Here is a 15,153-nt window from a genome sequence, read left to right on the forward strand (position 1 = left end):
TCATTTAGATTCAAGAATGAGCTAAAAGAAATTAAAATATAAAACTTTTAGTGTCTTTCTCCTTAACAGGTTTCCTGCGAAATGAGAATCAAAGAAATTATTAGACACAACAAGGGTAGCAGTGCCTTTGTATAAGCATACAGGCACTTACCTCACAGCCAGGACTTCTAGGACCTGCTAACACTGATGCATCGTCACAAAGGCAAAGAAGCTGGGAGAAAAATCTTTAGAATTTTTTATTTTTAAAAAAAAAAAAAGAGGAATTTCTTTCTTTTTCTTTTTTCAAGACAGGGTTTCTCTATGTAGCTCTCTCTGGCTGTCCTGACTCACTCTGTAGACATGGCTGGCCATGAAAACTGAGAGCTACCTGCCTCTGCGCCCCAGGCTTAGATTAAAGGCGTGCATCACCACATCTGTGAAGGGGGCAGTTCAGATGGGAAGGTCCTATTCCGAAATTGGTTCTTGATTTGTCAGAAAAGAAAGCCAAGGGCCAATTGCTGGGCAGAAAGTTTGGGTGGGACTTCTGGGTCCCAGGAGGAAAAGCAGATTCAAGGAAGTCGAAAGGTTTTTCTGCCATGCTTTGGAAGAAGAATACAGCAACCATGTGAGGTCTCGGGGAGCTGGGGCCCGTGGCCACTACTACAGGCAAGAGGTCAGGGATATTTGTTAGGGCAGGTAGACAGGAAAATAAAAACCTGGTAAGGGCACGCATTTCCAGGCAGGAGATACCAGCACCCAGCAATTGTGCCAAGAAGGCAAGTAGTAAAGGAATTAACTGTGTGTGTGCCTTTTGTCCAAGGATTCAAGGGAAGCCAGGTGGGGGCTGGTAGCACTATCCACTTCCTGGAGCAGAGGAAATGGGACATAAAAGGACTCGCAACACATCTGGCTATGTGGCTTTTTTTTCATTTAGTAGTGAGGTGTTCCAATTCCAAAAGTTTGTAAGCTTTCTGTTGTTAATATTTAGTTTTAATCCATGGTGGTCAGATCGGTACTAAAATATTATACTTATATTAGGTGGCAAAATTAGAATTGTGAAAATCATTTCAATTGCTACTCAAATGCACAGCCAAATACAATATTTCCATACAAAACATTAACATACCTGCTTGACTGATCTGATGATGGCCGTGGTGGTAATGGTTCTACTGAAAATAATTCTTCACTGCCCTGCATGGCGTCTATGCTAGTACTGGCCAGTGTAAACGGTGCTGTCGGCCGGGCAATCCCCATTCTGACAGGAACAATCAGGGACTCTGCTACATTACACAATTCCTCCACAGCATAAGGAAGTAGTGCTTGAAACACACGTTTGCATTTTCCAATTGGCTGTGGAATAAAGTTGCTATAGCAGGAAAGAAACAAAAAACCTCTGATGATTCTCTCCTCATACACACTAACATTATCTATCACACTTGACAGTATGTGCCGAGGGTCTGAAATAAATGCCTTACTTTTTCTTCTTGGATGAAGCCATTTCCACACTGAGAATGACAAACACTCTTGCCACAGATCGTAGAAACCTCATTGTCACAGCAGTTGCTTCTTCTCGGCGTCCGGGGGTGTACTTGTTTTGGAGTTCTTTTACTAAGGTGCCTAGCAGAGTATCTAAAAGCTTTAAACATCGTAATCATTTTATTAATGCTGAGATAGTTCATATGATAGTTAATATAGTCTAATACTTTCAAAATATTAATAGTTCCCAATAAAATGTTTAAAATGTTTTTGTATGTGTATATATGTATGTATATGATTTATGTATATATGTGTGAATATGCACACACACACACACACACACACACACACACACACACACACACGCATGTGTGCGTGTAGAGGTGAGAGGACAACGTGCAGGCAGCAGTCCCGTGGTAGTTGAACTTGGGCTGCTTCGGTGGCAAGCACCTTTTACTAGCTAAGCCACCTTGACAGACCTTGTAACAAAATTTTGAAACAAACTGAACCAAACCATTTACAGGTATACACCTACCTGTACTGATACTGTGTGTCTGATAGCGATTGGATCCCAAATGTATACTAACTTGGCTTTTGTCCCATAGTCCTGTATATACTTATCATGTATGTTTAGAAGGAAATATCAAACATGTAAAATCAGAAGCTCACTCACTGAAGTACACTTACTGCATAGCTGATTGACCGCTTTCTAATACTTTCCTGTGTATAATACAACAAACAGATACCAACTACAAAGAAAATCCGATTTCATGTTATTTTTTAATGGTTTTTATAACAATCTTTATATCAAAACATGTCCCATTTCATTGAGTAATTGACTAGACTATAATTTAAGATCTACTATGGTTAGAGTCACAAAATATTTTATTGTATCCTAACTTTATGCAGTTATTATAAACTACTTAGAACAGGTCTGGAGGGAAAAGGTTAGAGTGGCACCTGACAGTAACAAACTAGCCTTCAGAAAGGACTGAACTCAACGTCCTGTCAGTGTCCAAGGAAGATCCATCCACCACTGGGTACTATTATCTAAGTTTTAGTTTACATTAAAGAAAAACAAATTCAAAAAAGGTTTACACATTTTTTTTTTATCAATTTAACGTTTTTATTTAAAATAAAGTTCTTCCACTGACAAGCATCCATATTAATATATTCCATTTAACTTAATCAGCAGACGTTATTAGTCTTATAAGTTTGACCTTTAAAACCATGGGATGCTAAGAACAAATTCATGTATTTAGTGAACTCACCAAAATATCTGCTGTACACTTGACAATAAGGCAATGCGTGAAACAGTCGAGCCGAATCGTGCCGCTCTGCTGGTTGAGGTAGACCTGCTCTTCTGGCAAAAGATGGCCTATCCTGCTGCTGGCACTCAGACTGCAGAGACAAGGAGAGACGGAATAAATTGTAAAGGCAACATCAGCCCAGGAACTGAGAAAAATTTTTAAATGTTTTAACAAATACATACGGGTCTTTATTCTCCTGTGACCCAAACATAATCATAGATCTCAAAGCATTCCAGTCCTGAAGGACGCGCTCTAGGGCAAGCTGGGCAAACCTTGGGGGCTCTAAGTCATGGTCAGGCATATCTGAATCTAAAAAGGAAGAATGGGTCAGACAAAAATAGAATTCAATGCTTTGTACATCAGTAGAACTGTATATTCAACTCACCTTCAGGACTGGCTGTTTTCCTGTTGCGATCCTCCCTGATTCGTGGAGGCCTATACTGACAGTGCTCCACTGTCTGCCTGGCCACGGTCTGTACTAAGAACAGCAAAAGGTGCTCTCCCCTAGAACACAGGGCATGTTGTGAGGGAGGGAGGGAGGGAGGGAAGGGGGTGGCACCAGCATGTGCTGACCTCTTCCCATCTACCCAGTTTGCATCCTAGTTATTCTACTTGCCTACTGTTTGGTAGGGTGACCAGATTTGTAGCAGTAAGCAGGCGATAAAGTAGATCAAGACGAGCAGACTTCTGTCCAGCGATCAATGTTTTACACTTACATTTCTCCCAACAATCACAATAAGCTGTTGGTGAAGTCCGCTTGAGTCTGTTAAAAAATAAAATAAAAAAATAAAATAAAAATCACAGAAAAGTTCATATATAAAAAAACTTTAAAATACAGATCTACATTGCAATGAGGACTTATAACTTGATAAAACTAAAGAGAACTCTTGTTGATATTGAAATGAAAGGGTAATTGCTATCAGCTACATACAAAAAATATTATTTAATGGTACAAGATTCAGAAAGCAATACAAAAAATTCCTATGAAAACTAACTCTGTAGTGTCCTGGGACGGTCACTTCTGTTGTCCTTGCCAATCTCCAATCTACCCTACATGGTCCTCAGGCCTATAAATGCTGTCAGAAAATGAAATGCCTGGCTCACCCTGCCCTGGCAGCGAGTGTTGAATACACCTAATAAACACAAAGGGAAACTCGGCATCCGTGAGGAAACTGAGAAAATCGTCTTACACTTACTATGAAGCAGGGTGAGTGAAGGACAGAGGTACACTTGTGCCAGCGTGTATGTGTAAGTCAGAGACAATCTGCAAGTCTGTTCTCACTGTACATCATGTAAACCCAAGGATCAAACTCAGGCTCTGCAGCAAGTGCCCTTTCCTGACAATCCTCAAAAATCCCAAATGGAGGACGATTCTGATGGCCCATTTTTCTATAACCTACAGCATCTACACATGTACATTTATAAGCCAGTGTTCCTGTCGGTAACATTGAGATTCTACAAATGTTAAGCTCCAGTTTGACTGCTTAGGTCTGTGGAAACTAACAAAGTCAGCTAGAATGACCTTATTGCATGAGACTACTGAATCTTAGAAATAGGTTAAGGCAGAGTCCAGTTATTCATCTCAACACATTAAGAGGCCCAGAGGGAGGGGATGGTGGCACTTAAAACTTCAGCTGTAGAATACAAATGAAACTACTCTGTAAACATACTTTAAAGCATTAATCTGACTAATTAACAAGATTAGCCCGATTCTAGTCACATACTACAAGTAACAGAATACAAGTATTTAACAATACTCTTTAAACCAGCCATATTTCTATATGTAGGAACTGAAATATAGAAAACTTCACTTTCTGAATTATGCCAAAATCAAAGCATAATATAAGTACTTTGTACTGCAATGAAAATCTAATAGTTTATGAGATTCAGAACAGCACTGGGACTTACTTGCAATCGTGCCCTTTATGACAAACCCTTGCACATTCTGTACAACAACAAAGCGACTCCAGTAAACCACAAGTCCGACATTCAAAAATGTCCTGGAATTGAAAAGATCACTTTTGAGAAAGAGCAATCACCTGTGTAACTCATTAACAGCACGGGGCCTGGGAAGTGGGTGTGCGGCACACACAGTTGACAGCAAAAGGACGAAAACTGAATAGAACACGTACATCTAATGCAACCTCCCCTCAAAGTAGACAGTGATTGGTTAGACAGCCTGGGTCAGAGCCTACCATCTGCAGACCAAACTCTCACAGTGCTATGCGGACTCGAGGAATGAATGACCATTTGGTTTTTGTTTTGTTTTGGTTTGGTTTTGCCATCTTTATGTACGGCTCAAATCAAAATTAATTCTTTGGATAATTTTAAAGGTTAAAGTAAAAGAAAACAGCAGAGATGTTTACACACTTTTAGCTCATATCAAAGGTGGAAAAGAATCATGAAAGCAGCCCAGATGGAGGGAGTGTTTGGCTCACTTACCTGGTTAATGTGCTCTGCTCCAGTCCACGTAAAGCTGCAGGTGTCGTTGCAACACAAGACGTACAAAGGGGAGTCGTCAGGGTTGGTACCTGATGGGCAAACCATTCCCATGAACACATCTTCCTCCTTTTCACTGGCAGATACTTCAGCTAAAATATTAAAAACACAGAAAGTCATTCATCTATCAAGAAAAGATTTAAACACAACCACAGCTTAAGAACCTTAATATAGGGCTGGTGAGATGGCTCAGTGGGTAAAAGCACCCGACTGCTCTTCCGAAGGTCTGGAGTTCAAATCCCAGCAACCACATGTTGGCTCACAACCATCTGTAACAAGATCTGACTCCCTCTTCTGGAGTGTCTGAGGACAACTACAGTGTACTTACATATAATAAATAAATAAATCTTTAAAAAAAAAAAAAGAACCTTAATATATACTTAGTGTAAATTAGAAACCACTATATTCTAATTAAAATATTTTTGTTAGTCAAAATTTCAAGTCTGGCTGGAGATGGCTCATCCACAGTACCTGCCACTCACATTTCCAGAGATCTAATGCACACTTACTTCCTGCCTTCACAGGCATCTAATGCACACTTACTCCCTGCCTTCACAGGCATCAGGCACACACATGGAGCGCAGAAACACAATACCTATACACTTGAAAGAAAATCATTTGCTTTTTTTAGATTTCAAAAGCTGGGCTGGAGGGATGGCTCAGTGGTTAAGAGCACTGGCTGCTCTTCCAGAGGTCCCGAGTTCAATTCCCATGGTGGTTCACAGTCATCTATAATGCCCTCTCCTAGTGTGTCTGAAGATAGCAACAATGCACTCACATAAAATAAATAATTAAAGAAAAAAAGATTTTTTTGAAAGTCAATGTGTTAAGAAAATCCAATCAATGCTGGAACAAACCAGGCAAAGCAGAGCTATACTGTAACTGCATGTAATGACAATAAGCCATTGTAATTCTTAGCCCTGGGTCCAACAGTGAAGACCCAAGTTATAGCCAGATCTGAAAGTGCACACCTATAATCCCAGCACACTGGAAGAAGTGGCAGGAGATCTCAAATTCGAGTGTAGCCTGTATTATACAGTGAGGCAGTCTGAGAAATAAGACTCAAGCCTAGCTCACTTAGTAAGTTACTAAGACTCAAGCCTGGCTCACTTTGCAAGTCACAGACCATATATCACAATATAGTAACATAAGGGTTTGGAAAAGGATAATTCCTCTTTTAAGAATTCAATGCCAGGGCCGGGCGTGGTGGCGTATGCCTTTAATCCCAGCACTCGGGAGGCAGAGGCAGGCAGATTTCTGAGTTCAAGGCCAGCCTGGTCTACAAAGTGAACTCCAGGACAGCCAGGGCTACACAGAGAAACCCTGTCTCGAAAAACGGGGGAAATAAATGAATAAATAAATAAATAAATAAATAGAAATAATCCGATGCCAGAAATCAATATTGCTTCAACTCCTACCCTGACAGTCTGTTACTGCTACATACTATTGCCATACCCATCAGGCAACACTGTATTACTTGGATGAAGATTTTACACTATGACTTATAAGCATAGTATTTTTATTTTTTTAAGTCCAAACTCTACACCAATTGCTTTTTTGATAAAACATTAGAAATGTATGTGAAAAGCACTAACAAAATTTTAGACATATAAAACTACCTTGACAGAGTCTCAATGATATCATTTATATACACAGATCTAGTTTGAATAATCCCAGTGGTAGATATGAACAGAATCCATTCAAAATTTAAAATGAACAACTTCCTTAGGCCGTGCTCTACAGTCATACCTTTGGCAATCTTCTGGGCTGTTTCTAGGATGGTGATTGCAGCAGGATAAGCCCGGCCACTTACAGCTGACATGAACGGGGTCATTCCTCTTGCATCCCTAACGAGAAGAGATTATACGTGAGGAGCTTATCTCCTAGACGAGGTGTGATGGCTCACACCTTTAATCTCAGCACTCCAGAGACAGAGGCAGAGGCAGGCAGAGCTCTGTGACGAGCCAGTCTAGTCTACAGAATTCCAGGCCAGTCAAGGCTACACAGTGAGACAGTCTCAAAACAAACAAGCAAACCCATAAATAGATGTTATCTTCCTATTTTACTGGAAAAGAAGTATTCATGATAATCATTCAGCTTAGCTCTGTCTGCATCACAGACAGCCCATCTATGATCCTCTAGGGAAACAATCTTAATTGTAGCCTACTGATGATCCTTCTGCCTCAGTCACTCTCCTAAGTGCTTGGATGATGGCCATGCCAACATCATTCTGTGCTTTTTTTTCCACAGAAAGACACGCACACTGATTCAACTAACATGAACGTTGGTCTCTATCCATTCAGGGTATGTATGTTCTCTGATGCTGATCTCTTTCACTGACCAAAATTTAGTAGCAGAGGAAATACAATCCTGATGCTTTAAATTCATATAAACAGTGTTTTAGCAGAGGAATAATAATACTAACAGATTCTAATGATTTTAATGCATCACAAGATCAATTTAAACAGTAAGTCTGCCAAGCCTCTTACTTGGCAGAGAGAAGCTCTCGTAGATAAGGCTGCAGAACCGCACTGTCGCATAGTAATTTTAATATGAAATGTGCATTTGCCTTTCGATCCTTGGATTCTACTACAGATGGCTCTGTGGAAGGACCTGTAATTAAGCAGAATCATTTAATACCAAGTTAAGCAAGAGAGAGTTCTGCAAACCTACCAGATACATATTAAGTCGAAAGAGCAATATCCATAAAGATAAATTAACTTATTACAAAAATTTGAAGGATATTAAAACATTTTACTAATTTCAAGTGATTTCTTAATGTATGTATGTGTATATATATATATATATATATGCAAACACTACACTGTAATGCATATAAAATATAGAAGACGATGTACAGTTTTTAAGCAACGAAAAAAAATCTGAGACAAAAGAACAAAACTTTACTTAAAGCCCTATATCAAGTGTGTTACTTTTAATTCAAAAAGCCCAAGTAGACATATAGTATAGTCTTACCTGGAATGGTGGAGGTGCTGGGTCCTTGACCACTGCCAGTCGCTGCTGTGGTAAGAGATCCCACAGCGGGGGCCAGGATAAAATCAATATCACCATCTTTCGGTAAACAGAACAGCAGGATGCATATCATTATGGGCACATACCCTAACCATTTTCTTAACAGGCCTTAAGGATTCTCTCCGTAAATCAATGGTCAAATCCAACAAAAGGCTAAGTGGAAATTTCTTTTAAAGACTATAGGAGGTGAATCATTCATTTATTTTGATGTATTACCAATTGAGAGGCAGTCTAGCCTTTTTAACAGTACAGAAATAAATTATGTCAAGAGAAAGTTCTAAAAAAAAAAAAAAAAACTCTGTAAGCCAATTTTTCAACTAATCCAGTTGTAGTGTTTACCATACTACATTCACAACTTTTTAAACATTTTATAAAATGTTCAGATTTTTTCCTTTCACAACCTTGCTTTTTTATTAAACACTGTAAAAAACAAGAAGAGCTCTTACCAGGATCCATTGAAGGAGGGTCAGGAACCCAACTAGGGGGAGCTATGGGGGGTGAAACTGGATCCTGGTGGTCACTGGATGAAGCTCCAGCCTCATGTCTACCCAAACCAGCTGCTCTCAATGAACGTCTCATCATTTCCCGTAATCTCAAACTGAAAGGACATGGACAAAATCAGAACTCATTACCATGGCTCAACTAACAGGAGGCGTATATACAGAAGTTCTCATCTGAGAAGGGCAAAGACTGGTCGGTCTATAAGCAAACACTGGCAAGGGAATGAAGGACAAATGCCAAGTCTATAGCTCACAGAATGAGTCAGTAGAGGACAGAGATGAAGCTAGGGAGTCTAGCATCCAGTGCATTACAGTAGCTCCCTAAAGACTTAAGCAAAGGAAACAAAAGTCTCAGTGAAGAATTAGAAACAGTCTTTTGTGCATTTAGGATAAATGAACAGCTAGACATTAGAAGAGTGTTTCAGTCCCATTTCCTAAAAATTAAGTTTAATAATGAATATCAATAAAACTACTGATTAGTACAAAATGAAATTAGTTTACTAAATCCCTTTTCTGTAACTCAAAAGCAATCAAACTAATATCCACATGAGCAATTTTAAAACCAAGAACAGTTTAAGTGTTTTAATACCCAAAAGTCTCCCAAAACAAAAAACAAAACAAAACTAAAAGCCTCAATAGTATAATTCACATCTTCAAGAAATTAAACTAAAATTGTTACTATCTGGGGTTTGATTTGTTTTTTTTTCCTTCTGTTATATAAAAAGAACACTGTTTAGTTGGTTTACACCACTAAAACGATTACTCACAACGACCTCATTATGGGAACGGGTGCCTTCCTACACAAAAGCCTGTACTGTACCTGAATAAAAGCTTCCGACAGTCACGCAGTCACACTTAGGAATAATAGAAATTAAAAGAGCCAAATCCCTTCATTGAGTAACACTTTTTAAAGCTTCAAAATAAAAACTCAATTGTCAGGGCAAGATAACACATAGGGACTTCTGTTTTCCATGCAGCCATAATCCCAAAGACATGATTTCTAGTGTGAGACCTGACACTTTGAGATGAGAACATAAATGACCCTAAGTGATTGTTAATGTTTGAGTCTCCAACTTTAATAACTATTTAATCTCTGAGTAAATGTTTTTCCACAACCAATTATTGCTTTTGTAAGATAAAAAGGAAAAAAAAAAAAAAGTAAGATAAAAAGGGCATGTCCATTTCTTTTATAAGATGTTATTTCCAGAAATGCAATTTTTAGAAACTTATTTGTGCTGTACTTTTTTGAATAAACACTGAAAGACTTCACAAAGTAAATTTTAATGTCTCAAATATTACCTATTATAATATTCACTCCTATAAATATATATTAAACAATCTCCCCCTTACCAATTTAGAAATTAGAGATTAAAAGTTTTTGTATGACAGAAGGGAGCAGAGTGCCATGACTATTTCAGTCAACGTCACTTCTCTGTTCAAAGTTATCACTCGAGAAAAAAGGCAGCTTTCTTTCTTTCTTTCTTTCTTTCTTCCTTCCCCCTGAAAGAATCCCCGAGTGACTGTACACTGTGATGATAAGATACTGGGCGTGCCAACATGCTGTACTCAAAGTACAGATGGGGAAAATGCAGTAAGAACCTGAGAATAAATGTGTGCCTGGGGCTTCAAGGAGCATGCTCATTCCAAGCTCACAGTGAAATCCCTACTGGGTAGGAAATATAAAGGAAGTGACTGTAAAGGGACATCAGGCATGAGGTAACCCAGGCAGTGGCAAACTAGAGGTGTGCATGGTCATTTAAAGGCATTCAGATCTTTAAAAAAATTAACACTACATAGGCCAAAGAAAACACGGGTGGGTGTTCTCCACCTGCTAGCTTAGAGTACATGAAAAAGGGAGGACGGAGACCGAGAGCAGTCTCATCTTGAACTTGCCAACGCCCAGCTTTGGTGTTGTGACGGAGTCAATTCAATATTAATGAGGGGGTCATTCTTTTGTCATGTTTTTAAATTGTCCTTAACCTTTTTCTTCATTAGGTCTTGGGAACATTTTTAAGTATATTGCCCAGCTCCTCATACAGATTCTTAAAAAATAAAAAAACAAAAAGAAAAAGAAAATTCATCTTCAAGATGCTGTACACAATTCATGGATTCACCTGGATCCTCAGCCACTGAGGACAACACTGAGGCGATGCCACCTTGGCTGCTAAGATTCAGAGTTTTGACATTTCTTCACATAGGCTTGCCCGGAGTCATCGTGTTTTCTGACAATATGGAAGAATTCAAGGATGGTGTAATTTCCTCTTTGTAAGCACGTTATGTCCATGCTACAGAAGCCTTAGAATCCAGTCATGTTCAAATATACCACTGTGACAAAAAAGTGAAGGTCATGTGTCTTCCAGATTAACAATCGCTAGAGTATACACATCTGCAATCAGATGCATCAACCAAGCTTTCCACTAAATCTGCCCTTTGAACTCAGGAACTATTGAGTCACATCATAGCATCATCAGAAGTCATTACAGTATTCCATTCAACAGTGAAACTGCATCAGCTCTGAGCTCACAGCTCAGGGATCCCAGCCTGCACACTCATCAGGGGCATCGCCTAGAAAATCCATTGCAGGCTAGTGGAGGGTCTCACTTCAGTGAAGCAGTCTGTGGACTTCCTACTGCCCGGCGAGGATGGTAAGCCTCCTGTGCTGGCATCGGTTCAGCCGGCAGCCCTGAGTTTGCACTGGGTAAGAGCACTGCAGTGGAGTCTTCGGCAAATCCCTCAAAGGAGCTTACCCTGCAAACTTAGCTCTGTGAGCAACTCTTCGCCCACTCTTGAAGCTCCTTTTACTCTTTGCCTTCAAAATAATCCTTATATGAAAAAAGATGGCAGTATTGGCATTGGACCAACCATATCAGAGTCCAAAGTGATTGGCACCTGCAATTTCCCTGAGGAAATGAAATACCTGAAATAATTCAGACTAATTTCTTCATGAAGAATTTAAGTTGTTTTCCATTTTGAAGTCAACACTTTGCTTAATGTACTTCTAAATAAATAAGCTGATAATAATTTCCACTCTGTGTAGTATACATAAAGTTTCTATACTATTTAAAATTATAATTTGATCATCCACAGGATTTTTTTTAAGTGTTCCTTTTGGATCTTTTGAGCTCAGGAACCTATCAACCTGGTAGCCTTCCTAATGCCAATTTAAGAAGAAGAAGAAGAAAAAAAACAAAAACAAAAAAACACCACTTTGAAAGGGGAAGATGAGGGTTAGCAGAAAAGAGGCAAATAGATCTTGATCTGAATCAGCTCACCACCTGTCATAGGGCCACTCAGTCATCAGTGCTTTCACCAACCTCTTGTCAATAACCAACAACTCTGACTTAAATATCTAAAATAAATTTGTTTTTCCTACAGAAAAATACTGAACTCTTTATTTATCACGTAGCCAAATACCTAACAATTTTAAATAAGTTATTAAATAGGTTATATAAAGGACTATCCATCCAACAGCTCAGAAAACCTAGAAAATTTAAAATCAAGCATTCAAAATACACACCAGCCTTTCATTTCTTCCCAGGCCATTAAGACATCTGAGGAATGGACCTAAAGAAAACAACTACCTAAGAAGAATGGTAAGTTCAGAAAAGATGAAGTCTGAGCTGTGTTTTCAAATGATCCTGCTTATAAAGTGTGAGAGATCCTACTGTTCAGAGTTGAACTCTAATTAGTAAGGCACTGTCCCAGTGTTATTGGAAGGAGCCAAAAACAAAACAAAAGAGAACCCATCAAGTCATGCACACGACAGGAAGACACGCTGCTTTCTGTACTTGGACTTTTTCCTCCAATTAAAGTTTCCTTGTAAAAATCATATTACCTTCGACTACTTGATGATCCAGCCCGATTACCTGGGCCATTACTTGAAACAACTGATATTGCATTTGCAATGGCCTCCACAGCAGAAAGCCTTTCTGCAAATGTATTTCTTTCTGAGCGCTCAGCTTCTGAAACATAAAAAGACATTTAGATTTCACCTTCAGAAACAACTGCCATAAGCACACTGGCCAGGAGACCCTCTGTGCCAGCCCTTCAAGTGACAAAGTGACCGTGCGCCCAACAGCATCCAGGGGGGGGAGATTAAACCAGGTCCTTTTCTTGGTTTCCTTACTCTGCCTGATTTCAATAACATATAAACATACAAACTTAAGTGAACTTAATTTTTTTTTTACTATTAAGTAAAAAAATAAATAAAAAGATTCAATCATTAGTATATCAGTCTTAGTTTATATGCTACTCATCAACAAACCCTAGTGATTTTGATGACATTAAAAATGAAATCCACAGTCACATTTCAAAATGCAGTGTCCACAGAGCATCAGCAGAATTCAAAATAATTACCCAGTTGTACTTTAAGGTCTTCCTTCATTTAGCTAATAAAAAATCCATAGCAAAATCAAAACAAAACAAAAACAAACAAAAAAACCCAAACACCCTTACTTATTTTCCAGTAACATTTTTTCCCCTTCAAATTCCAAGCAACAGAACAAAAACTTGATCTGGGAGGCTTAAAATACCACATTCCTATTATAATAAATTCATTGGGGATTGAGGGTGGGAAATGGCCAGAGAGACAGGCAGCTCACAGCTATTAAGAGCCTCAAAACAAACAAAAACCAAAACCCAAACACTCACTGCTCACGTTCATCTACAACTCCATTCTAGGAGATCCGAAGCGTCTGACCTCCCTAGAACTGGCACACAGGTCAGACAGACAGACAGACAGACAGGTCAATTAAAAATAAATGTTTAAGGGGGTGGAGAGATGGCCCAGCAATTAAGAGTACACCAACTACTCTTCCGGGGACCAGTGTAAGGTTCTCAGCACCAATTTGGCTCACAGCTGCCTGCGTTAAAGTCCAGCTCCATCCAGGGGTTCAATCGGGTCTTCTCTGACACCGAGCACTCGCCAATGTACACATAACCACAGACACACACAGGTCCATGTAATTTTAAAATATGAAGATTTTTAAAGTCATTTGTATTTACAAAATTAGTAAAGTTCATGTAGTATCAACACAGACCAAACCTATTACCTGGTTCCACATCTAACCCTTAGAAATATTTTTACCACTGAATCAAAGTCAGACCTTCCAAGACCATATAAAATGAAGTAAAAAGGATACATGTTCTCTACAAGAGTCTTCTTTTCCTAGTGTTCTTGCAAAAGCTTTGTTATGGTTCTGAATCTTACCCTCTTCTTCTTTAGTTTCCTTATTGCTGGTTGGAAAGCAAACTGACACACAAGCATGTAAAATGTTCCGGTTTCCATCACATCTGTGGCTGATGAACGTCTGTAACATCTGCAGGTTCTGCTCTAAAACAACTGCTTGCTCCACATTTACGAGATACTGTCGGCAGGCCTCATAGTCACATCTGAGAATATGCTGCATTAAGGTTTGCTTCTGTTCTCATGCAAAAGAGAGCAAAAACACTTGAATGAAACTAAACACAAAACATCAAAAATTACAGACATGAGAAATGCCTCATGGCCACTATAATATAATCGTATCTTCCAGGAAGTAGAAATTGATCGCCAAGTGGCCTGGCCAAGGATGAACAACTCATCTATACTCTGTGAAGAGAGGATACAAGCGGGAACAAAGTGAAGAACATGAGCGAAATGCTTCAATATTCCAAACCACCTCAACCTGTAGCCAGTAGAAAAGCAGTCAATACGCTGAGTAGCTGAACAAGAATGCCTGCACGTGACACACAGCCATGTTTGGTGACACTCTGGGATTCACTCTAGCTTTATCTTTTTTCTTTTTTTTTTAAAGGTTTATTTATTATTTATATGTAAGTACACTGTAGCTGTCTTCAGACACACCAGTACAGGGCATCAGATGTCATTACAGATGGTTGTAAGCCATCATGTGGTTGCTAGGATTTGAACTCAGGACCTTTGGAAGAACAATCAGTGCTCTTAACTGCTGAGCCATCTCTCCAGCCCTCAAGCTTTCAAATTATAACTCTAGCAATACTGTCAGCCAATTAAGCAAAGGATGTATATTTTATTCCAGACTTATTTTTCAGCACCTCATTGTTTAAGAGTTACATTTCAGGACCCATGAGAAGGTTCAGGGGTACAGTCAGACCACCTGAATTCAATCCCCAAAAGCCACATGGTGAACAAAATTAACTCCCACAAGCTGTGGTCTGATTCCATATAGGCCTCTATAATCCCACCACAATCATGGATATACACAATAATAAAGGTTTATAAAAAGTCACATTATGGCCAGGCGTGGTGGCGCACACCTTTAATCCCAGCACTTGGGAGGCAGAGGCAGGCAGATTTCTGAGTTCGAGGCCAGCCTGGTCTACAGAGTGAGTTCCAG

The 15,153-nt window shown here is 39.2% G+C and overlaps 1 protein-coding gene across 3 annotated transcripts in view; it reads right to left on the reverse strand.

Moving 5' to 3' along the window:
- Ubr5 (ubiquitin protein ligase E3 component n-recognin 5) overlaps positions 1-15,153 on the reverse strand; it is a 113,019-nt gene that overhangs the window by 32,616 nt on the left and 65,250 nt on the right. For 2 of the 3 annotated variants that reach the window (XM_021216880.1, XM_021216879.1), the window contains exons 21-34: positions 14,007-14,217; positions 12,633-12,759; positions 8,744-8,895; positions 8,241-8,336; positions 7,754-7,877; positions 7,014-7,111; positions 5,208-5,356; positions 4,674-4,765; positions 3,382-3,528; positions 3,151-3,269; positions 2,948-3,074; positions 2,727-2,856; positions 1,455-1,615; positions 1,106-1,345 (exon numbers count right to left, since the gene is read on the reverse strand). In XM_021216880.1, coding sequence (XP_021072539.1) covers positions 1,106-1,345; positions 1,455-1,615; positions 2,727-2,856; positions 2,948-3,074; positions 3,151-3,269; positions 3,382-3,528; positions 4,674-4,765; positions 5,208-5,356; positions 7,014-7,111; positions 7,754-7,877; positions 8,241-8,336; positions 8,744-8,895; positions 12,633-12,759; positions 14,007-14,217 — 1,973 coding nt within the window. The remainder of the gene's footprint in view (positions 1-1,105; positions 1,346-1,454; positions 1,616-2,726; positions 2,857-2,947; positions 3,075-3,150; positions 3,270-3,381; positions 3,529-4,673; positions 4,766-5,207; positions 5,357-7,013; positions 7,112-7,753; positions 7,878-8,240; positions 8,337-8,743; positions 8,896-12,632; positions 12,760-14,006; positions 14,218-15,153) is intronic. The other variant, XM_029548021.1, reaches the window with a different exon arrangement.

This window comes from Mus pahari, chromosome 17, assembly GCF_900095145.1.
Source record: "Mus pahari chromosome 17, PAHARI_EIJ_v1.1, whole genome shotgun sequence".
In the NCBI taxonomy this organism is placed as follows: Eukaryota; Metazoa; Chordata; class Mammalia; order Rodentia; family Muridae; genus Mus; species Mus pahari.